The following is a 19,310-nucleotide window of genomic DNA, read 5'->3' on the forward strand; positions in this document are numbered from 1 at the left end:
GTGGAGCGTAAGTGCTGGAGAAGGTATCCGTTATCCCTGTTCATTGCACTACCTGATCTTCTGGCTACTTGCAGAGCTGATTTTACCTCTACCTGCTCTTCCTAACTCTTTCTGCTCCCTTAAGCATCACCTTTCAGCCTCATCTTGTGTGTGTGTCTAGGGGGGAGGGTCCTCACCCCTTTGGAATTGTGTCTTTATCCCTGAGTTCTCTTACCTTCTTCTCCTCAGTAGTTGCCCACACTTCCTTGATGGTCCCTGTCAAGTGTGCATTGTCCATGTGCATCCCGCTCCTTTGCTGAGCAGTGCTCTGCCTGCCTGTATCTGATGGCAGGACTAGGCTGTACGACATGAAGACCTCAGCTCAGCTACGTGTGTCTAACCAGGCTTGTGAGATGCTCTGAAAATTCATGACAATGTGAATGATTTCTTTTTTTTTTTTTTTTAAATAATTAATCGCTGACATAGTGATAGCAGCACTCTCTACTGCCTCCATGTCACACAAGCTGTAAATTACTAGCCAGGATGGCAGCTCCTCTGCTTTCAGGGTAGGTCCTTGCTAATTAGAGCTGCAGCCCCTCATATGCCCTTGGGGGCAGGAGACAAGGCAGGTGGCAACAGGCAGTGGGAGAGGAGCTGGGGCAGAGGATGGAATTGCATGACAGCTGTCAGAGCAGAAAATAGCCTCGTTTTGTGGTTGTCAGGGAACATCCGCGTGGAGGAGAGAGGTAGCAGTACCGAGCACTGCTAATGTCAGATATCTTTGTGATTTAAAAACAAAACAAAGTATGTGCGCGCGCACACACACCCCCCAAACAAACAAACAAACCCCACCATGAGCACAGTCTGCCAAGAGCCAAGGCTGTATTTTAGATGGAAGATTGCTTACCAAAAGAAGTAATGATTACGAATATAAAATGAATTATCATTGTGTGTACCAAAGCTTTCAGAATGCAATCTGTTTGATGTGCTGCGTCAGAGAACAGAGAGAAAGGCCATGTTTCTTGTGATATTTCCAAGTGTACAGTGTGTAAGGGCCATCCCTCTAACAGTCATGCCAACTTTGGTCAAGTTCAGGTTTTCCGTAGCAAACAGAATTAAAGACGAGTAGAAAATGTCATTGTTCCCCTGTCATTGCCGGTGCTATTTATAATCTGCCTAGCTGTGCGCACTGCCTATTATTAAAATACAATTCCATCCTGTGCTCCTGCTGGCTGCAAAAATTTGCTGGAACAGAGTGCTGATACAAGACAGCGTAGTCATTACAGCCAGAAATGCCATGCCATACCATCCTGTTCGAGTGGTTTGTGTTCATCTGGCTGTTAAGAACAACAATACCATGTCTGTGGATTTCTTGAGTTTTAGGTAATCTAGTTACAGTCATTCAGGTTGGGCTGAAGTATGAGGGACGTTGAGTTTCCTGAAAGCATGAGTGAGTTGCATTTTTCATCTTGCAACAAGTAAAATATGAGGGGAGGAAATATAATCCCTCAGAACAAATACAAAGCTAATTCCCACCCCAAAGCATCAGGTTTTAGAATATCCCCAGAAGACTGAATAGTTTGACATTTTTCTTCTGGTTTAAATTGTTGTTTTCATTCCACTGTAAGGACTTTAATGTGAAGTTATTTTGTTAATTTATTGGTTTTATTGTCGTTTTTTTTTCATTCCCCTCACAGAACAGATAAATCTCCTGTACAAATCTGTGCAGCAAACAAAGCTACATGTCACCAGTGTGACACTGATTTTATTTTTTTTTTTTTTTCCTAATTCTAATATATGCAACTAATGTAATCGATTTGTACTGAGCTACAAATGCAGAAGCGGGAGTGTACGTTCTCATCCCAAAGTTGGATTAATATATACTAGTTTGATGTTTAGTGTGTGTGTGCTTATCTCTTTCCCACTCTGTCTCTGTAGATAGGTATGTATATACTCACACATGCTCCTAAACAATATATTTTTTTCTCCAGAAACGGAGTTACATTTAATTTGATTGGTTTTGTTTCCCCTTTAGCTTAGCAAAGTTGGAAGAAGAATTTGAAAAGAAATTCAACAGCCTCCCTCAATACAGTCCTATTACCTTTGACAGGAAAAATTCAGCTGTTCCAAGGAAAAAGAGAAAGGTTGGAAGCGGCTCATCTGAACAACCAAAATCCAACAAAGGTAAATTACCATGTGCAATACATTCTTAAGCAACAATAATGCTACAACAAGCTCAGGAATTTATACTTTCTTACCTTACTGTTATATGTGAAAAGTGTGAAGTAAAAGAACACATTTTTCTAGCACTGAAGTTAGTTGGTTCTCACCTGGGTTAGTTTTCAGGCTGTATTCTTGGCTCCTGGTTTTCATACTGAGTAGAACTGGTTACAGTTTGTACATGAAATATATTCCTCATAGCAAGCAGATTTATCAAAAACATGAATATTTGTGAGGTAAGTGAATTTGAGAAGTTTTCCCAGAAGAAAATGGGGAAAAAAAGTGGCAGATTATCAAAAGGTTATATTTTGACATTTTTCAAAGCGTAGTTCTATGCCGGTTTGTATTTCACTGTAATTTTAGGCTCTATAAGTTAAAATATAAGATACCAGAGATGTCTGAATGAAACATTTGGATCTTTTTTTTCATCAAGATTTTAACTTTCTATTTGTTTGGAGCAAAAATGTTCTGACATGATAAAAAAAGGTTAGATGACAGAAAAACAAATTCCATTCCCAGCTCCATTGCTGAGGCTCTTGGGGGGAGAAACTCATGACACATTTGGCTATTTCATATACAACCAACCTGTGCCACAGGGGTGGTAGAGGAGTGAGAATATGGTAGGGAAAACTGCTTTTAGACTGTGGCAGACTGATGCATACATACAGTACAGAAGTGTCACAAAATGAAGGAATGACATACCTATAAGATAAAAGGATGCTCGAAAGAATCCTCATTATGCACAGTTCACAATGTGAAGCTGGTTTCCTTTTCTGGTACTGTGGTAGTTCCACTGACTGACAGGTTTTCAGATCTAATACTGCTATTTTAGCCAGGTGACCCTGGATTAGATCTATGCCTTTTGAATGCTTCACGAATAATCATACTACAGTATGCAGGACTGAGCAGCTGTTCTTTTCCAGTGCATGCCAGTTTTGGTATTGATTTTTGTATTTATATAATTAGATGTGGAACAGTCGCTCCTGCAAAATTAGACTTGTGTTAATACCAAGTGAGTTCTGACTTCAAATGCCTTTCCTTTTTTTTTATGGTATATATTTGACAGAACTTCTTCAGTGAGCATGAATGAATTACTTTAACCACTGTATTATCATACGGTAATTAAGCAACATCTGTTGGGAACAAGATCTCCTCATCTACCGTGATCTGGCAGTTGAAGTTGTAATAGCAGCTCCTTGGATTTCTCACTACAGTATTTACCTGTTCAAGTGTCTGTATGTCTAAAAAACATGCATGCCCTGCGTTGTTTGGGAATGGCACGCTAGGATGCTACCTCAAGTCAGGTAGCCCAGAACTGCGTTCTGCTTTTGGCTAGGTTCCTACATGAGACCTTAATTTTTGTCCTTGTTTGCGTCACTTAAAAAGCTTAGGAATATATTTGGCCGTCTGTCAAGGGAAGGTCAGACACATAACTGCAGGCAGGTTACAAGCCTGATACAAGTAGTTTTGGCACAGCCCTGTGGAGGAGGCCATGGAGCATTTGGCTCTAGCTGATAATAAGGACTCTTTAAACTAAGCCAGCTGACTTTGTGCTGAAGCAGATGGTAAACAGTCACAAGAACTTTTCCACCAACTGAGCTGTGGGGTTGCAACAAGCAGCCCCAGGGCAGGAATATCTCATCGTGACACTGCTGTTTCTGTAGTGAACATCTAACCGCAGCCCCGAACTGAATCCAAACAGAGCTAGTGATATCTGCTCCTAATTTCAATGAATGTTGAATTCACTCATGTTAGCTTGTGTCAGTCATTCCAGCCCATGGAGAGTGAAGTCCAGCTCTAAAGAGGTAGCTGAAAAAATTTCCAACAAACCATTTTTCTTTTGGAAAAGAAAGATTGCTAAAAAGTAAATATTCCATGGCAATGGGTTGATTTAAATTTGTTTTATTTTGTTAGGATGCTTAAAATTAGGATGTGAGTTGTGGATTTGAAATGGCCTGAACCAAACTGCATACAAGCAAGCTTACAAGCTTAATATGGAAACTGTTCCAGCTGAGCCAAACATTCATTAAGCTGAATCCTCAATTTAATTTGTGGTGTACTGGCAGGCCATTCAGCCTCATCATGCTCTTGGCTTGCCTATGAACTGTGACAAGTCCAAAGACAGTTAGAGAATACTGACCTCCAAAGGTGTTACGCGTACAGGTCTGCAAACTAGGCTCCTGCAACTATTGCAGGAATGAAAATGGCATATTGTGCAAAATGATAGAGCTTGTTTGTAATGATTCTGGGTTTCTTGCATTATCATGTTTTTTTTACACCATCAGAGTTAAACAGAAGTAACGTCTGATTCGTGCAATATGATGAGCATGAACCATGAAGGGTCAATATAGTCTTAGGGTGTGACTGTGTTGGGATGTAGGAGACCTTAACTTTGCTCTGCTGTGCTCTGCATTACTGTGTCGTGTGGAGTTGTTCTGCTGCTTTGTTCTTCCTTGGGGTTGTTGCTCTCTGTAAGGTAATTAGAAGAGGTGTCCAGCACAAATAGTGCCTACTGGTGTTTGGGGCCTCTGGATGTTTCCAAACAACAGCTAATAATCACTAGGGGCTGGTTAGTAAACACTCTTGAAAATCATTCCCTCCTTTTTCTGAATGAGCATGTGCAGGATCATAAACTTCCCAGGCATTCTCAGTTCTCAGATAAGTACTTAATTTTTGCAGTCTACAGATCAGTGCCTACTAAATTACATTTAAAATTTGGAAAGTAGGCTGAAGTGCTGCACACTAGAACTTCCCCAGGATGTTAGGTGAATAAAAATAGAAAAATGTTTTTGTTTATTGGTTTTGGAGTGTTCCCCCCCACGCCCCCCCATAACTAGGGCTGTATGTCTTAATATGTTTTACTCCGGAATAAATGGTGGCAGATTGATTTTCTGTCAAATGTCATTAACCTATACCGACAAGAGGCCTGATCTGCTACCTAACCCAAACAGCCAGGATTGTCAGGATGTTTCCCTACTCCTAAGCAGAAAATGAGTGGGTCAGTGCCCACTGACTCCTTCCATTGTGCTTGTTATGTCCAGTCCTCACTTCGGCCAGTTCTTGTCATATAAAAACACCTGAAGAACGCTGTAATGTGAAAGATGTTACAAATCCACATGTATAAGGGAAAATTGGAACTTTCTTAAATGAGAAGCAATTTTTTCCCCGTATCTTTCCAAATTGTGCAAATTCTGCTCCCACTGAAATTAATGGGGGTCTTTCTTCAGTGGGAGCAGGACTGAACAAGCCATAACGCTTTGGCAAATTCTACCATAAGCATTTTGAACTGGGAGTGTGCATATACAATAATAATGTCACAAAATGGCTGAAAAATACAGCTATACTGAATCTGTGCAGATGGCCTGCTCCGACATTTGCTGGAGCTGTGACTGATTTTTTTTTTTTCTTCTTTCCAATGGCATATGTGCCAAAACATCCCACCACACAGAAGTCAGCAGTCTGCAGTGAGTCACTAATCCCCTTGTATGCAAAAATGAGCAACAGGCATAGTCATTATTTCTGCCTTGTGCTGTGAAGAAATGCTCACTTATACACTAAGCACTTCACTAAAGCTTTCATTTTGGGAAGGCAAGGAGAAGAATGGATAGTGTGCTTTTATTTGGGAAAAGGTTTGTCTACATTTTTTTTTTTTTTTTTTTGTCTGTGACCTCTAGGACTAGAAATAAAGCATCAGCTTAAAATGGATGCTTCTTTGTGGCATTCCTCTTGGTCTTAGCTCTGGGGTTTTTTTGGCTCAGTCCAAAGCATTCAGATGCCTGGAGATCGCATGCTGTAATGTTCCAAAGATCATGACCTAAAAATACAGCATCTTCCTCCTGAGAGATGCAGAAATGCACAGAGAAATCTGTTTGTCCTGGTTTTCTTACAGTCACGTTGAAGCATTCTCTATTTGATCAGGCCCTTTAAAATAGGGAACTTTGTAAGAGCAGAGGGGGCATGTGCCCAGAAACGTGGAGGAAATGCAGTTATGGTTTGTTGTGTATGCTGGGTGCATTTTCTTGCCCGCTGCTTCCCTGAGCAGCTGCCGCTGGCCGTAGTGAGTATTCCCAGGAGGAAATCCCTGTCGCCCTCAGTGAGCACAATGGACAAGCCAGGGATTAGCAGGTGGTTAAATCCTGCGGCAGCTGCTGAAGTGCTGGGGAAAGGAAGAGCCATGTAGAATATTTCCAATAGAGAACGATGAGCAGGAGAAAAGGACTTACTTTACACTTGCAGATGGCTGTATAAAAATAGCAAGTAAATGAACATTAAAAGTTCTTTTCCAGCTTTCTGTAGGAAATCACATCCAGGGTCCACTGTCTAACAGCAAGCCTTTTAGGTTAGCTCGTTTTTTCAGGCATGTATTTTCTGTGGATTGAATGTTGACAAGTGGCATTTGTTCGAAGTCTTGGAGCACTTGCCTGCTGTCCCCATGGAACAGGTGTAGCCCAGGCAGCCCTTCCGTAAACTCCTGCGTGCATGAGTGAGTGAGTGTGCCTGACTGGGGCACCTGCTAGTGAGAGCTGGGAAAGGGATATTCACTCTGTCCCAGCCAAAACCAGCACATGGTCTCAGGAATGCCCCCTTGTTCGGCCTTTCCTACACTCAGATGTCCTTTCTGGTCCAGACTATATTTTGCCTTTTCCATGTTGTTTTAGTTCAGTTAATTTCCATTAAAAGAAAAGCTCTAGTTTTCGTACCTGAATATGCCATGCAAAGATCCTGTATTTGGCAGTTCATTGGCTTAAGCCCTAATTGAAAGGCAGGATGGGATGTGGCCATTTTCAAAGAACCACCAGATAATCTGTTCAGTAATTACTAGACAATTTATATGTGTAAGTGTCAGAGTGATTGTAATTTGGCTTTTCACAGAGGACAGTGAGCGTATCCTCTAGTTCAATCTAAGTAGTTCAGGCAGGGAGTGTGGATGAAGTTTCTCATGGAGTCAGAAGTTATATTCTCAGGTCCAAGCATGACATGTTGACCTGTTTAGCTCTTAGCCCATCTTCTCTTTCACTGCATTCATGGCCAAAAGGTATTCAAGTGTCAATGGGCACTGTCTCACAGGAATAACAGCTAAAAGGGTAGGAAATTGGAAGTTTCCTTATGAAAAGGCAGTTTCTCTTTTGACCCCACTGAAGTCAATGTCCTTGGATTTTTCCATTTGGGAACAAATTTCTACAAGCTAGTGGCGTGTGCCTTGGAGTACCCTACATGTCGCAGATACAAGCTTATGACAGAGGTGCCTTGGGTGGTAGAAAAGAGATGAAAGACACGGGTTTCCTTCTTCATGCAATGCTTGTCATCTTTTTGTGAATTTTTCATCTCAGTTATTCTGCTTAGAGTTGCTGGCACTGGCTGACAGTCTATGATACTGATTGAAATGGTCTATAGGGTGCAGGTTGAGCTGTAGAAATGGAGACTTCTGTGATACTGTGTAATGTGTTCTTATTCCAAGCATCTGCAAAAATCACTAATTTGCCAATTTAAAAAAAAATAAAAATAAAACCATCATAAGAATCGTCTAGTTACGTGCCTCTGTCTTCTTGTGGAACTGTTGTGGGAAGACTTGTCTCTGTTGATGTGGTGAAGTGTTTGACCTTAGTCTTCAGAAAAGCTCATTTTTTTCACTTAGGTTTTCCCTCAACCTGCCTGAGCTTTTTCATTCCTTGTTTTGCATTTTTATTGCACTGACACTAGACTGCTTATCCAACTCTGTGATACTCAAGAAGCTGTTGTAAAATTTGCAGAATGACACTTGAATCAGTTTGAGTGAATATGGCCCCTTCTATTGAACTTTCTGATACTTGCTATACAAGTTCTAGTGAAGCTATTCAAATTCAAGCTGATGTTGCCTAAGATGGTGTGTCACTTGGACTTTATTTGGTTTGTTGTTTGACTTCTAGATTTTTGAGAGATGATTAATCTTTTCCCAAAGTTTTGATTTCTTCAGTAGTAAAAAACAAGCAACAGTGAGCCACAAAGGCAACATGTACAAAATCTTAGGATTTCTTTGCCTGTGTCTGGCTGGATTTTAGGTTTTTCTCAGTAATTTTCAGTATTATTCAAACAGCCTAGTGCCTATGAATGGTTTTCCCCTCATAAGACTAGATCCTTCTTCCACGTGCCACACACACTTTTCTCCTTCTTTCCCTGCATATAGAGGGTCAGTGATGGCACATTGCAGATGTGTGATGTAGACTTACCTTGATCGCTTGTTAGTACATGGTTACAGTTGTGTCTTAGTAGCCAATGTGTGTGTCTGGTTCCTTTTAAGGATGAGGAGGAGCGGAGGAGGATGGTATTTGTGGTGGGTAGAATCCTGTTCCAAGCCAGCTGCAGATGGGAAGGACACCCTCTTGTTAGTCTATAAGCCCTCTTGTCACCTGCAGTGCATCTCATCGCTGTTTGGGCAGCTCTGTTCTTAGCTAGCCTGAAGACTTGCTTGCCTGCTGTATCTTTGGAAATAAGATTTCAGTTTCTGACAAGTAACTCCATAAAAATGGCTTTGCAGTGTAGAGATTATGCATCTGTTTTATCTTTGGTCTGTTACATCTTATGTTGCTGCTGTATCACTGTTTACTCCATTAATGAGACAAAGGATGGCTTCTTGATGACCTCTGCTAGTGGCATACTTTGTGGTCTGATGTCACATAAGGTGTTTTCTGACTACTACTAGCAAAGACTCTGCTATCAAAGTAGGAATGATACCATGAGCTGGGCATAACCTCTTCTTCCTCTCCTGGGAGCTTTTACTTCTGCACTTAGTACAAGCTCATTTCTGGTCAGCAAAAAGGCAACGGTAACTTGCATCCTGTGGTGGGTTGGCCCTGACTGGTAGGTAAGCCCCCACCCTCCCCCAATGAGATGTGGGAGAGAACTGGAAGGGCAAAAGCAAGAAAAAAACCTCACGGGTCAAGATAAAGACAGTTTATAAAGTGAAGGGGGGTGGGGAGAAACAAGTGATGCAAAAGCCAGCACTCATCACCCAGCACTGCCCAGCCAGTCCATGAGCAATGACTACTTTGGAAAAAAACTGTCCCCCCAGTTTTATTGCTGAGAGTGATGTTCGATGGCATGGAATACCTCTTGGTGAGTGTGGGTCAGCTGTCCCAACTGTGTCCCCTCCCAGCCTCTTGTGCACCCTCAGCCTACTTGCTGGGGTAACAGAGTGAGAAAGGGAGATCTTGGTGCTCTGTAAACACTGTTCAGCAGTAACTAAAACATTGGTGTGTTACCAGCACTGTTTTGGTCACCGGTCTAAAACACAGCACCATCCAGGCTGCTATGAGGAAAGGTTACTCCATTCCAGCCAAACCCAGTACGCATCCAAAAGAGAGCATATCTTTAAACAAACAAGCAAGCAAACCCCTTGTTTTTTTGTATGGCTAAGCTTTCCTAAGGTGGTCATTCTCCAAAATGCTTTGTATGTACTTCAGCGTTGGGAGCTGATGGGTTGAAGTACAGCCTGTTGAAAACCTCCAGAGTCCATTCTGGCAGAAAGTCAGGTTTTCTGCTTCCCCATGAAATGGCATCCTATATTAGTGGAAGGGGAGGTTGTATAGTACATACTGTGACTGTTGTACTCTTTTTAAAACTGCTAATTAAAAGTATGTATTATTAATGTTGTCTGTAGGTTCATTCCAGTCTCAGAAAAAGAACTTATTCCACAAAATTGTCAGCAAATGTAAGCACAGGAAGGAGAAGCTTAATGTTCCGGACACAGGTACTGGTGCATTACTTAGTTAAGGTTTTGGGCCGCCTTCTCTCTCAATTCAGTCTTGGGGAAATGCTTCTAGACAGAGGCTGCTCAGCTCTCTAGTCTTTGATTGCTTTGGTCCCTTATTTCCTGTCTGCTTTGATTCCATTAGCTCCTGGCTCCAGTTGATCATATTACCTTATTCCAGTATGATGCTGTTTTGTTTTTAATTGGCATCTCCCTTAATTATCGTTTCCCTGCTCCAGATGCTGTGCAACAGAGCTAACAAAGCAAGGGCAGTTCTGCGGTTGGCCCTGAACTCCTTACTTTCTACAGCTCGCAGCTCTTTACTCCTTTGGTTCCTCTTCTCTCCATCCCTTCTGTATCAGAAACCATATTATTTATCCCTTTGCCAGAGCATTTATCCGTAATCCCTATCTCCTCTCCCTGTGATTTCCCACTGTCTAGAACTTTGCAGACTGCAGCTGGTCAGGATGTAAGAGCTTGTTTCTGCACCAGCTCTCAGAAATACTAATCTAAACCAACCCTCCCTCTGTAGAAATCTTAACCAGCTTTCTGTTTCCCGCAGATTGATGATAACTTCGACAGTTTTTTAAGTTATGTCCTGGACTTGCTCTGCCTGCTGTCCTGCTGGTAGCTCTGCAAAGTCTTTTTCTTGTTACAGTATTGTGGTCCTGCATACCTACATACTCGTAACTCTGAGGGGCATTTTCAAGTGTACAGTATGTACAGGATTATAGTTTAGCCCTTTTTTCTTTTGTAGTCATGTTGCTCACGCTATCCAAATCATGCCCAGGCTGTTCCTTAGCCCTTCCACACGGGAGTTTTCTCCTGCATTGTCCCTGTGGTGCAGAAGAACCTCTCTGGTTCTGCTTACTTAGGTAGCTCCATTAATTTCTTCCATTTTTTTCCCCATCCATATCTCTCTTTTTAAGATAATAAAATGGCTATCCCCATCTCCAGTTCCCCCAGCTACCTTTATGCTTAATATCTTACCCTAAGGCTTGGCCATGTCATTTTCTCTCCTTTCTTGATGCTATGTTTTGCGTCCTCTGTGGTGCACATGCACTATTTTCCCACATAGGTGTTGCCAGCTCTTCTGCATTCAACAGTGCAAATATTTTGAAATTACGTGCTCTGTTACCTTGTATTTGTACGACAAACATGTTGTGGGAGTTGCTCATGAGAAGTAACTATGTTGCTTCCATGCCAGTGTGAAAAAGGCATCATACATTAGCATAGCTTTTATTGGGTGCCGTTCAGAATTTTGTAACTGAATTATTAATAGACCATGTAGACAAATTAGTAAGAAAAATGGGTGTTTAAATTCTCCTATGGGAAAAGAAACAGAAAACATTTAATACGTGATAGAGTAAAAAATACAAATATCTTAAAATCTGCAGATATAAAATGTGGCTAAACAAAATGTCAAAACCTCCATTTGATTAAAAGACACCAGCCTGTTCTGATATAAAGTGAAGCGTGCTCTATGATCAAAGATTCAAGCCTGGCAAGTGTTGAGTACCCTGGCTGTGTTCCAGCACAGCACAGAGGCATCTCCTTGGAAGTTAAGCATGTGAATAATGTCATCGTGTCTGAACATTAAAGATGTGTCTCTGCGTTTGCTGGAGTAGGGCCAGTTTGTTAAGTTCCTCCCAAGACTGAAGCAAAGACACAAGGAACTTACCAGTCTTACACAGCCCACGTAGAAATCATGAAGGAAAGACAGTGGGTATATATATTGGTGGGGAACTGCATTTTCTCTGAGTTACAAAGGGGAAAAAGTCTGGGGTCTTGCCTACTCTTAAGTGTACCATGTAGTGACACCGAAAGCAAAGTGTTGATCAGCAAAGTGTGCAGTGTGGGTTTGGCCTTGGCAGGCAGCGTACAGCCTTGCCATCATGTAACTTCATCCTTTCATGAGCTCCTAGGCAGTGGGGCCCTAAACTCTTTGACTCCACTGTCCCATGTTCTGCAGCATTCAAGCTGGGAATCCCAGCATCTTCATTTCAATTCAAATGTACAAGGATTTAGTGAATCAAACACTAAATGAAAATTTCAACTCCTTTTTGTGGTTAGTCTATACTTGTGGTGAGTCACAAGTCTATAATGTGTGGTTTTGGTTTTTATGGAGTTAATTTTGCTGGAGGAAGGAGCTTGAATATTCTTATAGCTGAAGAGGAGACACTTGGAAGGGTTGCTGTCAGCAGAGGTCATGCTGGATTCATGTCTTGTCATCTTGAAAAGTGTGCGTGCCTGTGTGCATCTGTGTTTTGAATGAGGAAAAGTAAGTGCAGTAAAGGCAAATTTTGATGCGATTGGATTATGTTGTCTGGGTCTGTCTCTGGTTTGAGTATCCAAGTGAATTTTGACTCCATGTGACCACATCATACACAGCATCACCAGTGTAAATCACTGTATTACAAGTTTGCAGGTGTTTATAGAGATAAATACAGCCCAGTAAAATACCAGTGGACATCCCACAACCCCTGCTCCTCCCAGCGGAGAGCACACAGTAATGCAACTGAATATGTTGAGAGATGTCACTTCCTTAGGAGGGCTGACAGAAGCACAGCTGGACGCATCCCTGTTTGGGGAGGTTGAACATCCCTCAGCTGAGAGATTTATTTTCTGCCACGCTGTCAAGGCTTTCTGGCGGGAAGCAATACTTTAAATAACAAGGGGTAAGTCACAACTGTTGACTCCTTGCAGGTACATTTAGTGAGCTGTGCTGAGGGCTCTTCCATAGTTTCTGTAACAAGCAGATGCAATGCTGGCCTTTGCGCCAGAAGGGGAGAAGAGGACCTGAACATACACACCAGCCTCAACCCTAGCTGATGTGTGAAGGAGCCCCTCTCCTGTGGCTGGTAGGGCTAACTGCCTGCTACTGATCCTCCATCAGCTCTCCCACACGCACATCAGTCTGTACAGCCTTAGCACATGTGTTTGGGAAAGAACAGAAAGTGCAGAAAATTAGCAGAATGACCTTTTTTTTTTTTTTTTTTTTTTCTGCTGAGAAAGCCTTGTTGTGTGGGGCCTGCAGCCCAGAGGGACCCAGCAGTCTGTGTCACTGTGCCTTTGGCATCCATCCAGGCTTGAAGAGGGCTGGGTCAGCATAGGCTCTTGCAGCAGAGCTTCCCATCCAGGCAGCTGTTGCATACACCTGGCTTGACCATCTGCTGCTTTGTCAGCTGGTGTCTCTCTGCTCGTTAGTCCCCAGCCCTTGCTGCAGCTCCCTGTGCCGCCTGACCCCACGAGCGATATCGCAGCAGCACCCTGTTGCCAGAAGAGCTGGAATTTCCACCAGGTCAGAGTGTGCTTGGTGTCACTTCCTTGGTGAAGTGGGTCCCCAGGCACTGGTCACTTGAAGCTTTGCTCTGCCTTGCTAGGCTTCCCTTTTTAACCTCATCAAGACCGCTAAAGCATCACAGCCTGCCTTTCCTTCTTGATACCAGCATGCTTAGACCCACAGAGCGTTCATTCTCCACTAAATGTAGTTAAACTTACACAGCTCTCTCTCATAACATACACTGCTGAAGAAATTCTTTTAAATCTATCTGTGTTCAGTCTGAAAAGCTTGTCCTCTTCTGCAGTGTGCTGAGTCAGTCCAAGTGACTTCCTTTTTCTTGTTCACAAAGATGGGAGGAAATAAGACTACATGTATTCTGCATGCCTGCAGAGTAGGGTAAACTCTCCATGCTAACTTTTAACAAATCTAGCTCAGGAAACCATCTGGCATAGAGCTCTAGATGTTTTTCTCTTAAAGTCATTTTTGTCACTGTGGTGTAAGCATGCCAAAAGGCCCACATCTTCATATCATGTGCTCAACTCCGCTTGCAAAAATAGCTCGTAGTTCTGCATGTGCTGCTGTCATGTGGAAAGCTAACCATGTAAATACCTGTTTGCAGGACTGCACAGTAGCTGCAGAACCTCATTTCATTTCTGGACAACATTCTCCTGAAAATTAGCTGAGCTCCACATGGGACAGCTCTTGAACACGGGACTGTGTGGAAACAGAAGGGATGTGAAACAGATTAAAGAAATTATTAAAGGAAAATAGAGGAAATTAAACTTGTTTAGCCCTGTCCTTTCTGCACAGCAAAACTGAGTCCTGGTTTGGAGCATTCGTATGGAATATACCTTTGTCAGTTGAAGCAACGGGGTGCTGTTCCTCTGGAAGGAGGTGTAGGAGGACCCCTGTTAGCACCTAGCTTAGCTCTGCAGTTGTTGCAGCATGGACTCCTTTCTCCTCTGGAGTTCAGTGCAGAGGGTCTTGGGAGTGAAGCCTTTGTGCGATTTCCTCCAAGTTAGGTTTTGTGTCTGCTTGAGTAATAAACTATAAAGAAGTCAAGGAAATGATTTCTTATCCCAATGTCCACTAAGACTGCTAGAGAAGAAAAAAGAAGCTCTTCTCTTCAACACCCACCCACCCACACACACACACACAAAAATACTCATTCGTTGTTCACCTTTAAACCTTCCTTCTTCAAAATTGTATGACAGCAATGTTAGGATGAAGTGATAAAGAGCTTACTTTAGAGCTAGAGGACAAAAAAAAGTAGAGGACTCTCAAGTCTCATTTCAAGGATTGAAAAACCTTAAAACATGGAGAGAGAATATACTTGCTGCTTCCTGAGCTTATCGGCCTCCTTCTGCTGTTTCTTAGTCAAACACACCAACATCATATACTCCTTCTTATGTCTTTAATAACTATTGCCTCTTTTTATTTTACCTTTCAAGGTTTTTTCTTATCTTTAATTTCTTGAGCGTTTTGACGGATACGGTGTTAAGAAAGAAAACAAATGGAAAAGGGAACTGTCTACTGTATTGACCAATCAAGTTAATTTCTAGTGACCTGACATGGCTTGTAATATACAACACATCTAATTCAAAACATACCAGATCAGGTTTCTTTCTGTCCTATGTTGTTTATTGTTTGAAATCAGGTCTTCATATTTTTATTAAATGTAAAAAAAAAAAAAAAAAAAGTGACTCATATTGCTAAGATTAAAGCCATTCTAAACTCAATCAAACTAGAATTAAACAGCACTGTCAAAGTACTATCTAATTAGAGCAAATCCCCATATCAGAATTAACAAATAGTGTTGGACTACAACCAAACCATTACATTAATACATAATCAACTCTTATGAATTCCCAAATAAGAAATCTAGAGAGAAAACTGCCCATTTAATTATACATTCCAATTAAGATTTTGGTCTCAATCCGCGTAGTAAGCTTATCTAAACATCTCACTATTAGCCCAGTTGAGTTATGGGTGCTTCTACTTAATTGGACTGTTACAGGGCAGATCTTTTCTTGTGATTTCTCTTGCTCTCTTTAAAAAAAGTACGTTTTACAGCATAGCTCTGCTCTGGAAAGGTTAGCAGCTGTAGCTAAATGCTGAGAAAAGCTAATTGAAGCTGTGTGCTTTTTTTCAAAATAAAGAGCATGCACAATTTCAAAAATGTTTTACGAGAGAAGATATGAAGGTGAATTAAGAACATAAACAAATTAAGGTTTGAAACATTTCCAAATGTTTTTATACATATGTACTAGATCTGACTGTATCTTATGTCATAAAACATTAGAAGGTCCCTTCCCACTTAAAAGAGCAAAGGGCAACAGCTAACAAGATAAAATGTGTTAAGCTATTCCCTTCACCCAGTCCACATCCTTGCACAGTTAACAGTTAAAGAAGCTAGCAAAAGATAGAGGTTATATTAGCCGTATCTTTGAATAGGAAGCTCATTAAATCTACAAACCACACAATAAATAAACAGTAAATACACACTAAAATGAAAGAGGGCACAGTCCATGCAGACTGCTTGGCTGTTGTGCATGGTTTGTGGGGTTGGGTGCTCCTGCGCGACAGGACCAGTCTCAGTGTAGGAGGTTGGTCTTGTTCAGTGCTGAGCCCTTCCGAAAGAGCGGTTGTTTGCACTCTGGCTTGAGTTTTGTGCGCGTCATTTTTGCTGTTCCTACCACCCAGAAAGTGAACAATCAAAAACATCGTTCAGGATGGCAGTGCACTGGGAAAAAATACACTGAGGACTTGGTGCAGATGCCATGAGTGCTCCCAATTTCAAAACAGGTTAGACAGGCATCTGTAAGAAATGACTTGGGCATTCCCTTTGCTACCTGCAGTCTCTTTCTAACCCTAGCTTACAGTGATCGCAGATGGGGTAGGCCTTGTAATACCTTTATCACAGGAGGAAAAAAGACGTCACAGATTGAATTTATGGACTAGTGATACCCTATGGTATCAGCAGTGTGGCTTATTAAATCAATGGAAATTACAAGTGATCGATAACTACACACTGATCTCAGACTTCAGAAGCTTAAATACTTCTGTGATTGCTGTCTGACCAATTTCTTCATGAACAAGATTAAAGTGACTATTCAGTCAGGTGAAGATTTGTGATCATGTTCCGGTTCAGGGCAGAAGGCTACTTCAAAACGCCAACACCGGTGCTGTTGAGAAAGATTCAAACTGTTCCTTTCTCACTCTCTGACTTTACGTAGGCAGTATTTCTGTCACAGTATCCCGTGCTTGTTTTCTTTTTTTAGCATTCTTGTCTTCAACTGTGGTCCAGCTCTGCTTTTGTATTTGCTGCCTTATGGATGTTTTTGAAGATTTGTTGTTTTGTAAAAGGCAGTATTTCCCTCTGCTTAGAGGAGGTGATGTAGAGTGACTATAGAGGGAAGACTGGAGGTTAGTCAGGAATTCCTAAATTCTGCTTGTGAGTCCATCTGTGAGCTCTAAGATAAGCTTATGTGAGGACCATTATTGTTCCTTAAATACATTTTTGTCTCTTAGCTACTTGCTGGCATCTTCTGTTACAGAGTGTTTTATACATACTGATACCCTGCTCCCACTGAAGTGCCTCTGCCCGTCTCAGTTTTCTTTGCAAGTATTAGAAACTTGGACCTTCCAGGATATCTTTAAGAGCTGATGCTACTATTCCCCTGCAAGTATCTGCAGCATTCGGATCATATCTTGCCATGGGTTATGCTCTGAGTACCTTTGAGGGAAGGCTTTATGCAGATAAATGCAAAACGGTAAATGAGTGTAGCTAGTAGCTGAATTATTCTACACGTAAACCTGCATTTTTATCTTCTTTCAGCCATACTCTCAGAAGACAGAAATTCCAGTGAGTCTGCCTGGAAGAACAAAATTTCTATATCTGCCCTAAACACTCCAGAGCCAGCAATGATGCATGAGCCTTTAGTTGGCAGCCAGAAAAGGAAAGCAAGAAAAACTAAGATCACACATCTTGTCCGAACAGCAGATGGCCGAGTGTCACCAGCAGGAGGGACAGTGGGTAAGAAAATTGGAGTTTAGATTTTGTCAAAACTGAATGGTTGGAGAAGGTTTGGGAGTACAAGCAACTTATCAGGGAAGTATTTTTCAGTTAGTTTGTTTCATACCTGCTTAGAAAAGATAATTCTTTAAAATACAGGTATCAATCAACTAGGAAATCATTTGAGTCCATAATGGCCGACTTCTTTTGTTTGAATGCCCAAATCTGTCTTCTTTCCCTGGGTATTTCTCTCTAAGAACTGAGAGCTGATATAGAGAGAAATGGAGAATGATATCTTTCATTATTTGCTTCCAGTCCAGCAAAGAAATTACACTACACCTAGTTATGGGATGTAAAAATGAATTCCATAATATGACAATCAATGCCACAGTCCTTGCAAGAGTCCTCTGCAGTTAAGATAATCTTTCAGGACTTCTGTATCTAAAACGTACACAAAAGCTCTCTTGCCTGACCTAAAAGATCAAACTCAGTTGAATGCAAAGTCAGTAAACTGCTTCATAAACCTTAGTACTGTGCTTCTGCCAATAGCTTGGGTCAGAAGAGGTTGCAGCATGAATTGGATTACACTTGCAAAATCAAATTCCTAAAGGTGAAGATTCTGTTAACACCAGAGTAGTCAGTATATCGATGGGCTGCTGTGAATTCAAGGGCTAGATTTGCAAGCTTAATTTTCTTTTATTGCAGAGGAGAAGCCAAAAGAGCTGCCACAAAGTACTCTTCAAAAAACATCAAGTGCAGAAACAGATTGCAACAGTGAATGCTCCAGAAATGCAGAGACAGAAGAAAATCATAGTATTACATCAGATATGCCAGCGGTGTCTGCATTTTTTAGCTTAGCTGCTCTGGCAGAAGTTGCAGCCATGGAAAATGTACACAGGTATGGTTTTCTTTTCCTCTTGTTGTCTAAGTGAATAGTATGTGGCTGCCAGCTTGTTCAGAAAGCATGTGAACTGCAGACTGTTTAATTTGGCCTGTGTTTCCTCTTCCACAGCTTTCTATGAATGTCTGGTTTATACCACTTGCTTAGCAGTGTTAAGTCTTCACCTAAATGACAATGTAATCTATTTCAGTAGTCAGCAAAATGATCCTCCCTGGTAAGCTTACCTACCAATTTTTGTATATAAACAGGTTCATATACTCTTTGAGATCCTAATGATTGAGGGTTTCTAATTATCAGATGCAATTTTTCAGATAATAACAGATTTAAATAGCTATTGTATGCTGATTTGCATTTTTCAGTGGCCTAAGACCTTGGAGAGAATTTCATATAACTTCAGCTGCAGTTTTTATGCTGAACATGGCTGAAGGAAGCTAACTTGTTATTTTTAATCGTGTGCTTTGCTGTGTAGGAGGCAAAGCGTCTGCAGAACGGCATGGGGCAGAACGACTCTGGGTGATGGAAAGCCGTGTTAATTTGGGTTGGTCCTCTCAGTTACTGAGTAGACCATCCACACAGATGAGGTGGAGAGTGTGCAGGTTACTTAGAGCTGTTGGATCAGTTCAGCATGGTCAGATCCTGCATGCTAGACTTGGGATGGGAGGAAACCAATGACAGTAACTCTTCCTTGGCTCTTAATTATCCAGTGGTTTTTTGATGCCGCAGCTTACTGGAGATGGAACCCCATCCTTTCCTGCAGTGTAAAGTCAGCGAGGAAATGCTGGGCCAGTCTGAAACCATCACAGCCTCTGCAAATGGCATTTGACAGATTGCTGGCTGCCTAAGAAACTCCACAAGGCAGCAGCTGATGAAACCATTCACAACCTCAGTTTACTGTTGATCTCGTGGCCCCCATCGGCCAGCCCAGTCCTGTGTGTTCAGGCTGCACATCAAACATTGAAAGGCTTTTTAGAAGGGGGGCCCTACAAGAAAAAAAAGTCAGCTGAACGCAGCTTGCTAGCTCTTCTCTGCAGAAGCTGTTGTCTTGCTTTAAGCAACATTGTTTTGGGTGAGAAGTGTTTTCACACTGCAGTTAGCCTGGCCTTTCCTCCCAGCACTGGAAAACAAATGTCTGTTATCAAGACAGCAAAAGCCTGAACTCGTTTCTGTTGTCTTCTGTGGTCAGAAG

General features: G+C 41.7%; 1 protein-coding gene across 20 annotated transcripts in view; it reads left to right on the forward strand.

The window, feature by feature from the left end:
- The window catches only part of BBX (BBX high mobility group box domain containing), a 150,373-nt gene that overhangs the window by 123,280 nt on the left and 7,783 nt on the right, over positions 1-19,310 (forward strand). For 17 of the 20 annotated variants that reach the window (XM_087756817.1, XM_087756814.1, XM_087756819.1 and 14 more), the window contains 4 exons: positions 2,015-2,163; positions 9,836-9,925; positions 17,047-17,244; positions 17,929-18,121. In XM_087756817.1, coding sequence (XP_087612943.1) covers positions 2,015-2,163; positions 9,836-9,925; positions 17,047-17,244; positions 17,929-18,121 — 630 coding nt within the window. The remainder of the gene's footprint in view (positions 1-2,014; positions 2,164-9,835; positions 9,926-17,046; positions 17,245-17,928; positions 18,122-19,310) is intronic. The other 3 variants (XM_087756806.1, XM_087756811.1, XM_087756810.1) reach the window with 3 other exon arrangements.

Source organism: Nipponia nippon, unplaced genomic scaffold (genome assembly GCF_047370975.1).
Source record: "Nipponia nippon isolate SJK-2023a ecotype South Korea unplaced genomic scaffold, ASM4737097v1 scaffold_2, whole genome shotgun sequence".
NCBI lineage: Eukaryota > Metazoa > Chordata > Aves > Pelecaniformes > Threskiornithidae > Nipponia > Nipponia nippon.